The sequence below is a fragment of the Cynoglossus semilaevis genome, chromosome 15, assembly GCF_000523025.1.
Source record: "Cynoglossus semilaevis isolate Cse_v1.0 chromosome 15, Cse_v1.0, whole genome shotgun sequence".
NCBI lineage: Eukaryota > Metazoa > Chordata > Actinopteri > Pleuronectiformes > Cynoglossidae > Cynoglossus > Cynoglossus semilaevis.
In genome coordinates, this window is record NC_024321.1 from 2,146,822 (window position 1) to 2,158,975 (window position 12,154).

At 43.7% G+C, this 12,154-nt stretch overlaps 1 protein-coding gene across 3 annotated transcripts in view; it reads right to left on the reverse strand.

The window, feature by feature from the left end:
- enox2 (ecto-NOX disulfide-thiol exchanger 2) overlaps positions 1–12,154 on the reverse strand; it is a 173,927-nt gene that overhangs the window by 111,991 nt on the left and 49,782 nt on the right. Inside the window, exon 1 of one of the 3 annotated variants that reach the window (XM_008326491.3) lies at positions 11,147–11,468. The exons of the other annotated variants lie outside the window; for them this stretch is intronic. Coding sequence (XP_008324713.1) covers positions 11,147–11,168 — 22 coding nt within the window. The 5' untranslated portion in view covers positions 11,169–11,468. Of the gene's footprint in view, positions 1–11,146; positions 11,469–12,154 lie in introns of those variants that run through there. 3 annotated transcript variants of the gene reach the window in all.

Consider the following 12,154-nt stretch of genomic DNA (forward strand, 5'->3'; position numbering starts at 1 on the left):
AGTTGGTGAGAAGTAGTAAAAAAAAAAGCAGTTAAAAGTAAAAATATAGCCACATGTTTGGCTAATGTTTAGCCATTTAAGCTAAAATATGGGAGACGTGACTAAATATTAGGCCCAAAACAGGCTAACATTAGCCAGAAACATCTATAAGATTAGCCAACGGACAATAAAAAGAGCTAAATATCATCCAGAAAATAGTCCAAATGTGGCCAACTGAGTTACAACATTGGCCATTCACTGTAGCTACCTTCCTAACTATGATGTCACTCAATATTTTGAAGCAAGAGTTTGGTGTAACTTTAGAAGGACAGACAGAATTTATGGTTTGCATTAACTGAAAAATTACAAAAAAAAAAAAAGAAGCAGAACCCTTCTTCCCCTCAGCATGTGTTGAAACACTTCTATATAAACCATAAAAAAACTGGACAGAAATCCAAACAGGTGCAGTGGCATTTCCCCTGGCTTCAGCTGTTATTACCCTCAGTTTCCTCTGAGTGTCTGTTTCACATTATCTCCGCAAAGTTCAGCGACACTAGCCCGGGGAGCAGCAGCAGTGGAATCTGAGCTTCAGACACAACTGGTGGCATTTTCCTTATGAACTGTTAATTATTAGCAAATGTTTGGTTTCTCTGCAGAAAATACAAACTAACGATCATCTGGAAACGATTCCAACTGGCTGAGACATGGACAGTAAAATGGTAGAATAGCAGAGCATTTTAATGGTCACTTAAAACTGGCTGAGAAATTAATTCATAAGGTCAACCGAGGGTTACAGCAACACTCGGACTGAAACGCATACTGTGTCTAAACTGGACCGGCACGTGTCGCACTTTGATTAGACTGTGATGAAGGTTCAGTCTGCACAACCAATGTGCCCTTCTGAAGGTATTTATGTTGAGGACAAGTTGAAGGGATTAACAAATATTCATAATAAATGACATCATGAACACAAAGTGTTTTTTTTTTCTACTTTCAAAGTTTACCAAGCGGGCCGAATTTAACCGCCCAGGTGGCCCTTCTACTTTCAAAGTTTACCAAGCGGGCTTTCAAAGTTTACCAATTTCACCGCCCAGCTGGCCTGTTTTGGCCCGCGGGCCTTATGTTTGACACCGCTGCTGTAGAGAAAACCCAAAGAAAGAGCTGGCAAAATAACATAAACACACACTTGTACATACAGCATGGATATGCACTTTAACCAATAATAACCCAGCAAAAAACATGTTTTTAATGTAAGTCAGTTTCTAGTTCTCATATTTGGCAGGTAGCAAAACGCACTGATGATTCTGGATCTATATATGTTTCATGGTCCGTGTACCAGACAGAGTGGATTGTCTTCTTTGCAAGACAATGAGTGGGTTCTTTAAAACCACCAACAAATGTAAGACGGTAAAAAAAGAGAGAACTGATTTCAGGGTGTCCCGAAATCACCCTGAAATCATTTCCACTTCCTTGGCAAGTAACGGTTGGAAGAGACGTGCTGAATCGCAGTACGCTTGATCAAAACTGTGCACAAGCACGGTTAAGTACGCAACTGCGAATCGTCGCTTCCCACAGTCGATGAATTCAGACATTGGCGAGGACTATTTTGAAGACAGTCTTGTCGTCAGGACCGCTCTCCGTCACGCTAACCAACAGTCATTTTATGAGGATGTTGAGTCATGAATGTGTCGTATATCGGTCACGCTAACCAACAGTCATTTTATGATGATGTTGAGTCATGAATACGTAAGTGATGACGTTTGTGTTGGAGGAAACCAAGCTTCAGCACACTGGCCTTGGGGTCATGCGAGTGCAGAACAGTGAGGAACAGCTATGGACGCGAGTGCGATTGGTTATATGGCCCACTGTAGCACTGGTAGTACTCAGTTTTCTATGCTACAACTCAAAGTCTGTGCCTACTAGTGAACGTCCTCACTTCAACTCACCCCATAACCCGAGAGCAGCTAAGTTCACGCCAACGTTGACCTCAACCCACATTCCAACACTCCAAAATAGGCAGAGCTATAATTGAAGGAATCCAACTGAAAACTACACTCTGTTCCCTGCGCAAAAAAAAAAAAGTTACTCTGCTGTTGTATCATCCTCTCGTAAATGCTGACCCTTTTAAAACTCCACCCAAAAAAAAAAAAAAAAAAACACAGACTAACCAAATATTGGCTGCTCAGATGGTATTTATCCATCACTGAGTATCTGAGTCAAACCAGAGTCTGTGCAGCAAACACCGAGGTACAGAGCGTCTATTCAGCTCAAACACCGAACCCCTCAAGGACACATCCAAAGGTATTTGAGAAAGTTTTTTCTTCTGACCCGAGTTATGCGAGGGTTTTCACAGTATGGATCTGTGAGAGTGAGTCTGTTGGTTTAAAAAGGCAAAGACATATTCCAGAACAGAATTCCCTACAGACAGTAAAAATAAACTTGGAATGGAAACATTCATAAGCCCACCACAGTCTTCAAGGCTTGGTTCTAGTAGGTGGGGTATTTCCGAAGGGGGAAATAAACACCTTAACATAAACTGTTCTGGTTTTTTTTTTTTTTACTTTCTCCAAATATTTATCTTGTGCAGATTGAAGATTTGATAATGTTATCATTTCCATTACTTCGAGGTCAACAGAGTGCTTTCCAGATGGTTCCACAGATGACAGTTTTATTATCTTGCTAACAGCCGAATATCACTTCAGGTTTAGCATTTCCCCTATGATGAGGGACAAATCTTAAATATTCCTCCCTCTAAGTTGCACAGAAAACGAAACAACAGAACATCTAGTCAAAGCAGCTGCCCGTTGCTCACTTTGCTAAAGCTAGCTAAAGGTTACCCAAACATAGCTTCAAATAGACGATAAGTCCTAACAATTTAAATGTAAGCTAGATGATTATTTCGTTAATAAAGGGCTAAAAGTTAGCCCTAAAGATAGGTAATAATTAGCTAGAAGCTAATGAAAAATAAATCCAGAGGTAACTAAAGGTTAGCTGAGAAACAATTAGGCAAAAGACTAAACATAAAGATTTGAACACAAAACCATCTCACCTCGTTTAAGAACTGTGAAGTTCAATGGTTTTTGGAGCAGTGTTTTGCCGACTGACTGTGAGACACACACACACACACACCGAGCTATTCTTCTCTTTTTTGGAACTTTTTTTTTTTTTTTCCAATTCATTCTTGTTCCATTTTTGTTTTCATAACCACAGCCCCGAGTTCATTTCTTCTTCCTAAAGTAAGAGTCCTATAAATCTTTGCTTTCGGTCTCTATTACAGCCGAGTGATGGCTGGGTTCCAGACACTTCAACAATCTCTGTGGACACCTCCCGCTTCTCTGGTCCAAACCACCGAACCGTGGCCTCAGCGTTTCTCTGTGCTCTCTGTCTGCAGCGGGAAATGTTCAACACATCAACGTTTGGGAGAAAAGACCTCAGCACAAGACCTCAGCACAAGACCATATATTTATCAAAAATAAATATATGTCCAGGAATAAATTCACCTCCTCACACATAAACCCTTACAGCAAATTCAGATATTTAAAGACACACACACACGCGCGCGCGATGTACCTCCTACTCAAAATAAAGTTAGATTTAGTGGCTCAATTCATCATTCGGAGCTGGGGCAGGAAAGGAGTGTAATTTAATCAGTGGACCAGCAGCAGCAGCAGCAGCAGCGGTGGACAGTGGACAGTGCAAACTTCACTGATGTTCTACACAAGTGTCCTACATCGGTGCAGTGATCTATTACCTCCATGTGTTGTGTTACTTCTAATTGGCCCGGGAACCAAAAATGAGATCGGGTTGATTCGGTGTCAAACTGCAGCGTTGTGTCGGCGGGAACATCTCCATGCCACTTTTATCCTGGGAATTTTTATTTTCCGTTCTCACCGAAGTGGGACAGCCCCGTCTAGGACTGTGTGACTCAGCAGGATTAAATACAAGCTATGGATTCTCTTCTGACTAATGCTCTACTGTAGACGAGCTGTTCACAAAGAGCGGGTCTGAAAGCACAGCAGGAGACTGTGGTTCAGTCATGTCATGTTACAAACCAAACCAGACAGTGTTGGCTCTAAGGCAGAAAACATTCAGGGTTGTTCACAGGCTGTAGCTGAAAAGTCACCAAACAAACAGCTTCAAGTCCGTAAGCGTGTGCATTTGAGCTACAAAGCAACAGAGACACAAAGTGATTCAGAGTCAAAACATACATTCATTCAAAAAAACAAAAAAACAAAAAATCAAAAGAGAAAATACTAATAAAGCCGATGTAGAAAGTAACAAAGTACATTTACTCAAGTTACTGTAATGGAATGTGAGTAATTTGTATTTTTTAAGGAGTTTCTGGATAGGTAATTTTACTTTTATTTTAGTAAACAATTCAATGCAGGAAAAAAAAAACAATCTGCGTTAACTTAAGGAAAAGTGCGTTGGCATGTGAGCCCCGATTTCTCTCGATTTAAATGTAGCCAGATAACGTTGACTAAGAGACCGGTTCTAGCCTGTCATTGGATGGTGTGGGTTGGCTGGTGTCGAACAAAAAAAAAAAAAAAAAAAAAATGGAGGTTAAGGATTGCCAAGCAGGGAGCTCCCGTGCATCAAGTAATTAAGTTACTAAGTAATGAAGTAGTTTTTTACTTTTACTTGAGTAGATTTTTTAGACGGTACTTTTACTTTTAGAATTTAAGCAATATATAGATATTTTAACTTGCTTTTTTTTTTTTTTTTACTTTTTCCACGTCTGATCAGAAGATTGAAAAACAGACAGAAAAAAAAAAACAAATGTGATAAAATCCTCAAGAAAAAAAAGTAACAACAATAAGTGACCAAACAAAGATTAGGCAAATGATACTTGAGCTAGCTAAAATTCAGTAAAAAAAAAAAATCTAAATAAGTAAGGAATCTAACTTTTTCCTAATTTAATGGAGACTTTTATATTGCCTTAAAAACAGAGTCCCCATGTTGAAATAGTCACCAAACAGATAAATTCAAGTCTCACACTGTGTTGGGTTTCTGCTCTGTACTGTAGAGGCTCAAAGTTCTACAGATATAACTGTCAAGTCAGGGCTCTGGCGCGATGTCCCCTAAGATTGATTCACGTCTTCTTTACATCTGTGAAAGAAACACTGTGTGGTTTGGCCTTTTTGTGACAGATGACACTCTGGAAGGAGACAGGAAACAAGGGTGGAGAAGTGGTGGTGGTGGTGGGGAGGGGCAGGGGGGAGGGGGCTTGAAACAAGGGAATCCCTGTGGGAGCGGTGAAAATAAAACGCTGTGTTTTCACAACACAAAACCCAGATGTATTTTCAAGGACTAAGTGGATCCTAGTAAATGTGCCAGTCTGACAGTCTGAGTCTGTACATTTTGTACCAATCATGTGAAAAAGGTTACCAAAGATCCTAATGATCAGTATACCCTATATCGCAGGGGTGACAAACATATGGCCCGCGGTCCAAAACCAGCCCACTTGGGGTTTCAATATGGCCCGCTAGATGAATTTTGAATTTTAGTTTAGGAAATTAAAATAATATTTGATTAAATATGAAGATTTATCTCATGTACTTTTTTTAGTTATTTATATGTAATTATGTTATGATTGTACCGGTCCAGCCCGCTTGAGCCAAAACGAGTTTTTTTTTCAACAAATGTTTTTCAGGACCAATGAAATCCCACCCAGCGTGAGTTGCCGTGTAACGTGTCATTTTTCACCAAAACCCCTGGTCATTCTTGACCTGGTTTTCAACCTCATGTTGGCGACAGTGCAGACGCGTTCATATTTTATTTCGTTTTACTTCCTGCAGAAACCTTTGTTTACAGCCTTTAACTGCCTCTCCCTGTGGTGAGTCACACATCATGTTGCCTCTGAATTACATGGTAACAAACAAATACAAATTATTCAGCAGTCCCCGGTAAACAGACACCGTTCTTTCCACTCCTCCATCAAAAACCAAGGTAAATATTATGTCAGCTGAGGAATACGTGCTTCACATGCGTCCTACTTCTCCGACCGCACTCCCCCCCACCGTCGCTGCACCGGTGGGACTGTGGAATCCATACAGCACTGTGACAAAACTGACGTTTTCGTTACACGTCGTTGTGGGTAGGTGCGCTCTAAAGTTCCACATCAACTAAGTCCCCGGTGGAGAAGTGTAATCCAGAGTCTTCCGAACAGCATCTTTATTCTTCTTCACTCAAACGGGGGGGGTTACACGCACACATACAGCACACGCAGCAAATGCAGAACAGAGCTGATGCTTCACTGCACGTCATTCATGCAGCTCCTGAACTTTGCTGGTGCAGGAGATCTTCAGCTCCAGTCTTCAGGTTCCCCGCGAGGTTAGCTTATCATGAATGTGATTAGAAATGAAGAGCTCTGTCAGTGATACGCTTGGAAAAGCCCAGAGTCGGTTGCCTTCGGGCTGCCAGGAGCCTCTGAGTGTTATTTTCTCAGCACCACATGGCAGGTTGAACTGCCGCTGCCTCTGCCAAACACAGCTGATCCTCACGGGGATCATCTGCACAAGCACCACCTGAATCCACACCGGCTTCAGGTCTAGCACTTCTCTTAGACATTCATACACCAAACAATAAGCCCCGCTTTATTAGTCTGCTCAGGGTGCTTACGGCAGTGAGGAGACAACGCTGCTTCAACGTCTGAACACGCCTCTGATGTTGATCCACCAGGAGCTCCGTAAGTGGTTTTTAATGAATAGGATTTGATTTGGGATGACGATCGTACGTAAACATTCCTGGTGCGCAGGCACCAACCTCTTTAAAGTCCCTTGATTATGAGAGCCGATATGAACGAAGGTTGTTGCTATAATTCATAGTGGGATGACAGGGTTAGTGACAGATGACTAAGCTTGAAGCGGTTGCGTCCGAAATGCTGAGATTTCCGTCGGCAGTGACCGAGGATTAGAAATAAGTCCATCAGAGGAACAGCTGCGGTTAAAATATTTAGAAAACAATAGAGATAGAGACATGAGGAAGATAGTGAAGATGTTGGACCAAAAGTGACGGGGACTGACCGAAAATTGTCTTTTTGTCCAGCAATTAGGACTAGTCTAGCTGTCCCTGTAACAGCAAAGCAGACTATTATGTTCGTTGTCTCCATTAGCGGTGGCTCAAAATGATAAGCTCATGTACAGGCACTTAAAGCGGGTACACAACAGCACCACCATTTGTCTCGTCGGTTGGACTATTAACGTCGTTAATGCAGTCTTAGTGCACGCTGATTCTAGAAGAACAATCTAGATGGGATTTTGAGCACCATCCCTAAAATGACATTTGACTCTAGTCAAAGTGCCCATCCATCCAATCATTTTCAACCCGCTTATCCGTTACCGGGTCGCAGGGCAGCAGTCTCCACCCAAATCACCCTCCACCGTACCAACCCCCCTGAACCTTCCTGCGGGTGGTGAGTCCACTGGAAGGTACCAACCGCCCTAACTGGGATTCGATCTTGCCCAGGAGGTGAACCCTGGGGTTTCACACCAATGACAGAGACATGGACTCTGGGCCAAAGCGCCACTCAAGTGTCAGAACTAAAATAATAATAATAAAAAAACCAGTACAGTTAGAACAACAACTGGATAGAGTTGCTCCAAACCAGACAAAACACAAACCAGGGTTAGTCAGGAAATGGTTATGACTTAATGGACCTGTTGTATCGTTTGTTTTTAAGAGTCATGGAGTGATGCACACTTTGAGAGAACTCAGAAATGTGTTCTCCCCAAAGGCTGTAAGGGGGGAAAAAAATGATGTCATGTCTTCCTTGTGGCCCTGGTTTGGGAGTTCTCACAGCTTGTTCTTGATCATCTGGAAAGAACACTTTTGATGTGTGCTGTCTGACCACTGTTGCGAGATGGGTCCGGTTTTGAAGTGGTTGAGGTTTAAAGGAGTCATACTCACTGACCCATCAGTTCCTGTAAAATCCCCCACAATCCTTAGTGCACAGTGCGTCTGCTTTGTTCTCGTTGTTTTCTACCTCAAATACAGGAACACATCTCATAGGCTTGAGTCTACGCTGGGTCATGATTTACAGCTTCAACGTTAAGTTAGCTTAGCTCGGCTCAGCCCATGATGCAACCAAGCTCACATTTCTTACGCACACCAACCGCACCAACAGAAAGACTGAAACCCGAAAGGATGCAAAGACGTATCAATAAACCAACCAATCAAAACAGTTATGGAAAAAACATCGCAGAGTTTGTCAGAGTTGAAGCATCCAAAGTAGCGGCGACGACAGGAAAAGTTTAGGGCAGCGCATATCGGGATTTACGATCACCACATCAGTCTCATTAAATAACTTTATTTACACAGCGTACAGCGCTGCGTGTGAAAACATCTTGAAGAAGAAGAAACCACTGACTCGCGAACAGAAAACATATATAAAGGGAAAGAAATGTGCACCAAAACAAAAAAAAAAAAACTTAATAAAATTGTGCTCCCAGAAATTACGTCAAAGAAATACCACGGGAAACTGCGAGGCCACCGCGGTATACACACGAGTATATACGTTTCAGCTGAAAACTTTGAAGTATGACTGAGTACGGTATCACAGCAAGTACTTGTGTTGATATCTCTGACTCACTTTTTGACAGATTTTTAGCAATATTTAAACTATACCAGCCATTTGTTGGCTTGTCAAAGTTGCAGAGAGGGGGCTTTTTGTATGAAATTCAGATACGTATTGGCCATTTTGCTCTAACTTTCTGCCACATTACAAACAGGGTAGATGTGAATAAGAATCAGTCTGAATAAACAGATGTGTTGGATCGTTTTTTGCTTCTTCTTTTTTTTTTTTTTTAGTTTTTCCAAGCACTGTACAGTCATGGCCTTGCAACTGTCCGGGGGTGTAACCCCACCCTTGGACACTGACTGCTGCTGGGAAAAGCTCCAGCTCCCCCCACGAGACCCTGAACAAGATTTAGTGGTAGAGGTACAATAAATATACAGTCATATGATGACTGTTTGACAAAAGAAGAGTCATTTATCTTTCTGAAGTGTTTGGATGAAGTGTGTGGGAACACTGCGTTTGAATGGGTTTTCAGCGATAATGGAGAAGATCCCACTGCCAACACGGAGGCTCGGCTTCACAGAAACACACGCCTCAGCTCAAAGAGAGAGAGAGAGAGAGAGAGAGAGACCCTCACGGAGGAATTGAATCGCATTTGGTCACCTGTGACTCCTGAATTCACTTTGGGTTTTTTTTTTTTTTTCCCCCCTCATCGACAGCCACTTAATCTTCACCACAAACTCTCAAACAGAAGCCAATTAAAAATTTTCGAAAAATTACCTAAACTGTCAACCCTCCCGATATCTCTGTGCGGAGTGACCGGCTCTCTGTCACGGCACAATCTTCCTGCGCCGAGGAGAGCTAAATGACTTTCCTCTGACTGACCTAAGCAAAGTGCTCCCCCACCACCAGCACCTCCTCCACCATTAAAAGCCGTCTGAAGATGCACAGCTGATTGATCCGAGCGAGGCTGAGCGCAGTGCGCAGCTTAAATGGCTGTCACAAGGTCTGATGAACCTTTATTTTCCTCTCCCGGTGGTCAAGGGTGTGGGGTTGGAGAAGCGAGAAAAAAAAAAAAAAAAGGGAGGGGGGCAGTGGGAGCCTGAGGCACTCAGTGCCCCTGCTTGATTTGATTCAAAGCAGGTTTGTGCCCCAGGAAGATCGGGGGGGGGAAAATAAAGGAGAGAGAAACTAATCCGTTGTGCCTGTGCAGGAACACATGAAAGACGAAAAAAAAGAAAAACCCTTCCATTAAGAGCCAGAACAGAAACAGATTTTCATGCACTAAGCACAAAAATGTCTTTTTTCCCCTCCAGGTCACCCTGTAGTTTCTACCCCCGTCTCCTTGTTTTATCAGATGCACTCTGAGTCCATACATAAGGAAAGGAAATGCCATCTGGCGTCAAGACGGAAATCCCTTTTAGAAGCCCCGAGCAAATCATTTTAAAGTGGTTTTAAAACCAACAAAATGATTTAGTTCTGAGTTGAAATAGACAGATTACGCTTCTTGTTTGCTAACAGCAAACAAATGAGGAACAGCCCCTGCTGGATTGCAGCGCAACGTTTTTTTTTTTAACCTAAAAATCCAAAATGTTCCCCCATCTCCAATCTTCATTACTGAGATCCACTATCAACAACAAGTCTTAAGACACAAATAATTATCCGTAGATGAGGCCAATAAAAAAAGGTTCTACTTTTACAAATTTACTTTACAACCCGGAAAAAAGCTCCAGCCTTCAATTAACTCCTAACTTCTTGGTTTTGAAGAATCCGATAAACCTACAATCAGAGGATGTTGTTACCTTGACCGTGAAGAGGAGCACAACTAAAGCATGTCCCCTGGTTACACCCCGATGGACCAAAAAGACAGATGCAAAGAAACCCAAACAACTTGGAAGTGATTCTCCTTTCTTCCATATAAAAACAAAAAAACAAAAAAACAAATCGTTGCTGATCTCGTGCCTGCATGTAGGGGAAACCATCCTCTAACGACGTGAGTCGTCTAGCTTCACCAACACGCTGCAGGAATATGATCGAGAGACAAAAAGGTGAAAATCCGGCTCAAAACCTAATTGTGAAAAACTTCATCCATGAGCAGCTGCAGCGGCAGCTCCTGCAGCGGGGAGAACAGACAGAACAGCCCGTCAGAGGAAGAGCATCTCTGTGCTCCGAGAAACAACTGTGCGCAAAAATGCATCGTGGAGAAATCTCGTTGTGTCCTGTTTTTTTTTTGTTTGTTTTTTTTTTATATATAAATATCGCCATCACCATCATCACAAGAGCCGGAGCGCAGAAGAGTCATCGTAATAACAGCGGAGACAGACAGAGAGGCAGCGCCGCTCCACTTCTGCGGTCTCTACAGCTGGTCTCCGCCCGATAATTACGCACTGAAAACAGCTGCTCAGCCTCTCCTTCTCCTTCTCCTCCTCCACCTCCACCACGGCTGCTGCTGAATCTTCGCTCAACTCCGACTACACCAGCGCGTAAAAGATGAACCACAGACGTGCCATAAAAGTGCATCGAAAATCTCCCCCCCCCCGTATCCACCGACTGACAGCACGCCCGCAGGACCACGAGTGTGCACGGACAGATGTGGATAAAACACAGTGACACGAGCGGGGGACGGGGGGGGAGACGACTTGAAGCGTGTACCTGTGTATTGCAGGAGAAACATTGTCCACAGCAGACGAGGTGCGGCTCCTGTCCGGTCCTTCACGAGGAGAAGCGAAAGAAGCGCAGAGGAGAAAGAGGGGGGGGAGAAAAAAAAAAGAAAAGAAAAATCCGCGAACGGAGAAGACGCTGCTCCCTGACTCCTCCAGTCAGTCAGTCAGTCAGTCAGTCAGTCAGTCAGTCCACTCTGCTCTGCTCCGCTCGGCAGACCGGACTGCAATGAGAGCAGCCAGTCACAGACACCGCTTTTAGCTACGGCAGCCAGCAGAGCGCTGAGTCCGTCCTCCCTCTCTCTCTCACTCCCTCCCTCCCTCCCCCCGCCCTCAATACGACGAACACTCAGCGAACAGACTTCGGTCACACGGGCGAATGAAGTGCGCTGCAAAACGTCGCTGCTTCGACTCTGGCGACGCGAAGGCGAACAGTTCGACTGTTCCGCGTTCGTTCGTTTATGCGTTTGACTGACTCTCTCCGAGTGAGTGAGTGAGTGAGTGAGTGAGGAGACAGAGGGATAGACTCTCTCTCTCACTCACACACACACACTCTGCGTGTGTATATGTGTGTGTAAGTGCTTGTGAGACAGAGACAGACAGAGAGAAAGAGAGAGAAGGATTGTTTGAGGGAGAGGATGCGAGAAGGTGAAGGGGTCGAGTACTGGTGAGCAAGACAGAAGTTGGAGTTTCATATTGAGGCTTTGGCCCAGAGGCAATGTCCCTGTCATTGGTGTGGAACCCCAGGGTTCACCTCCTGGGCAAGATTGAATCCCAGTTAGGACAGTTGGTACCTTCCAGTGGACTCACCACCCGAAGGAAGGTTCAGGGGGGTTGGTACGGTGGAGGGTGATTTGGGTGGTGGTCAAGAAGACTGTTGCACCCGAGCTTCGAATACGACCTGATAACGTAGATGAAGCGAAAGACCATCTCAGACGAAAAAAAATTGAACAGGTGCCACGACATCCAATCATCAACGAGTTCACCCCAATGTCACTTC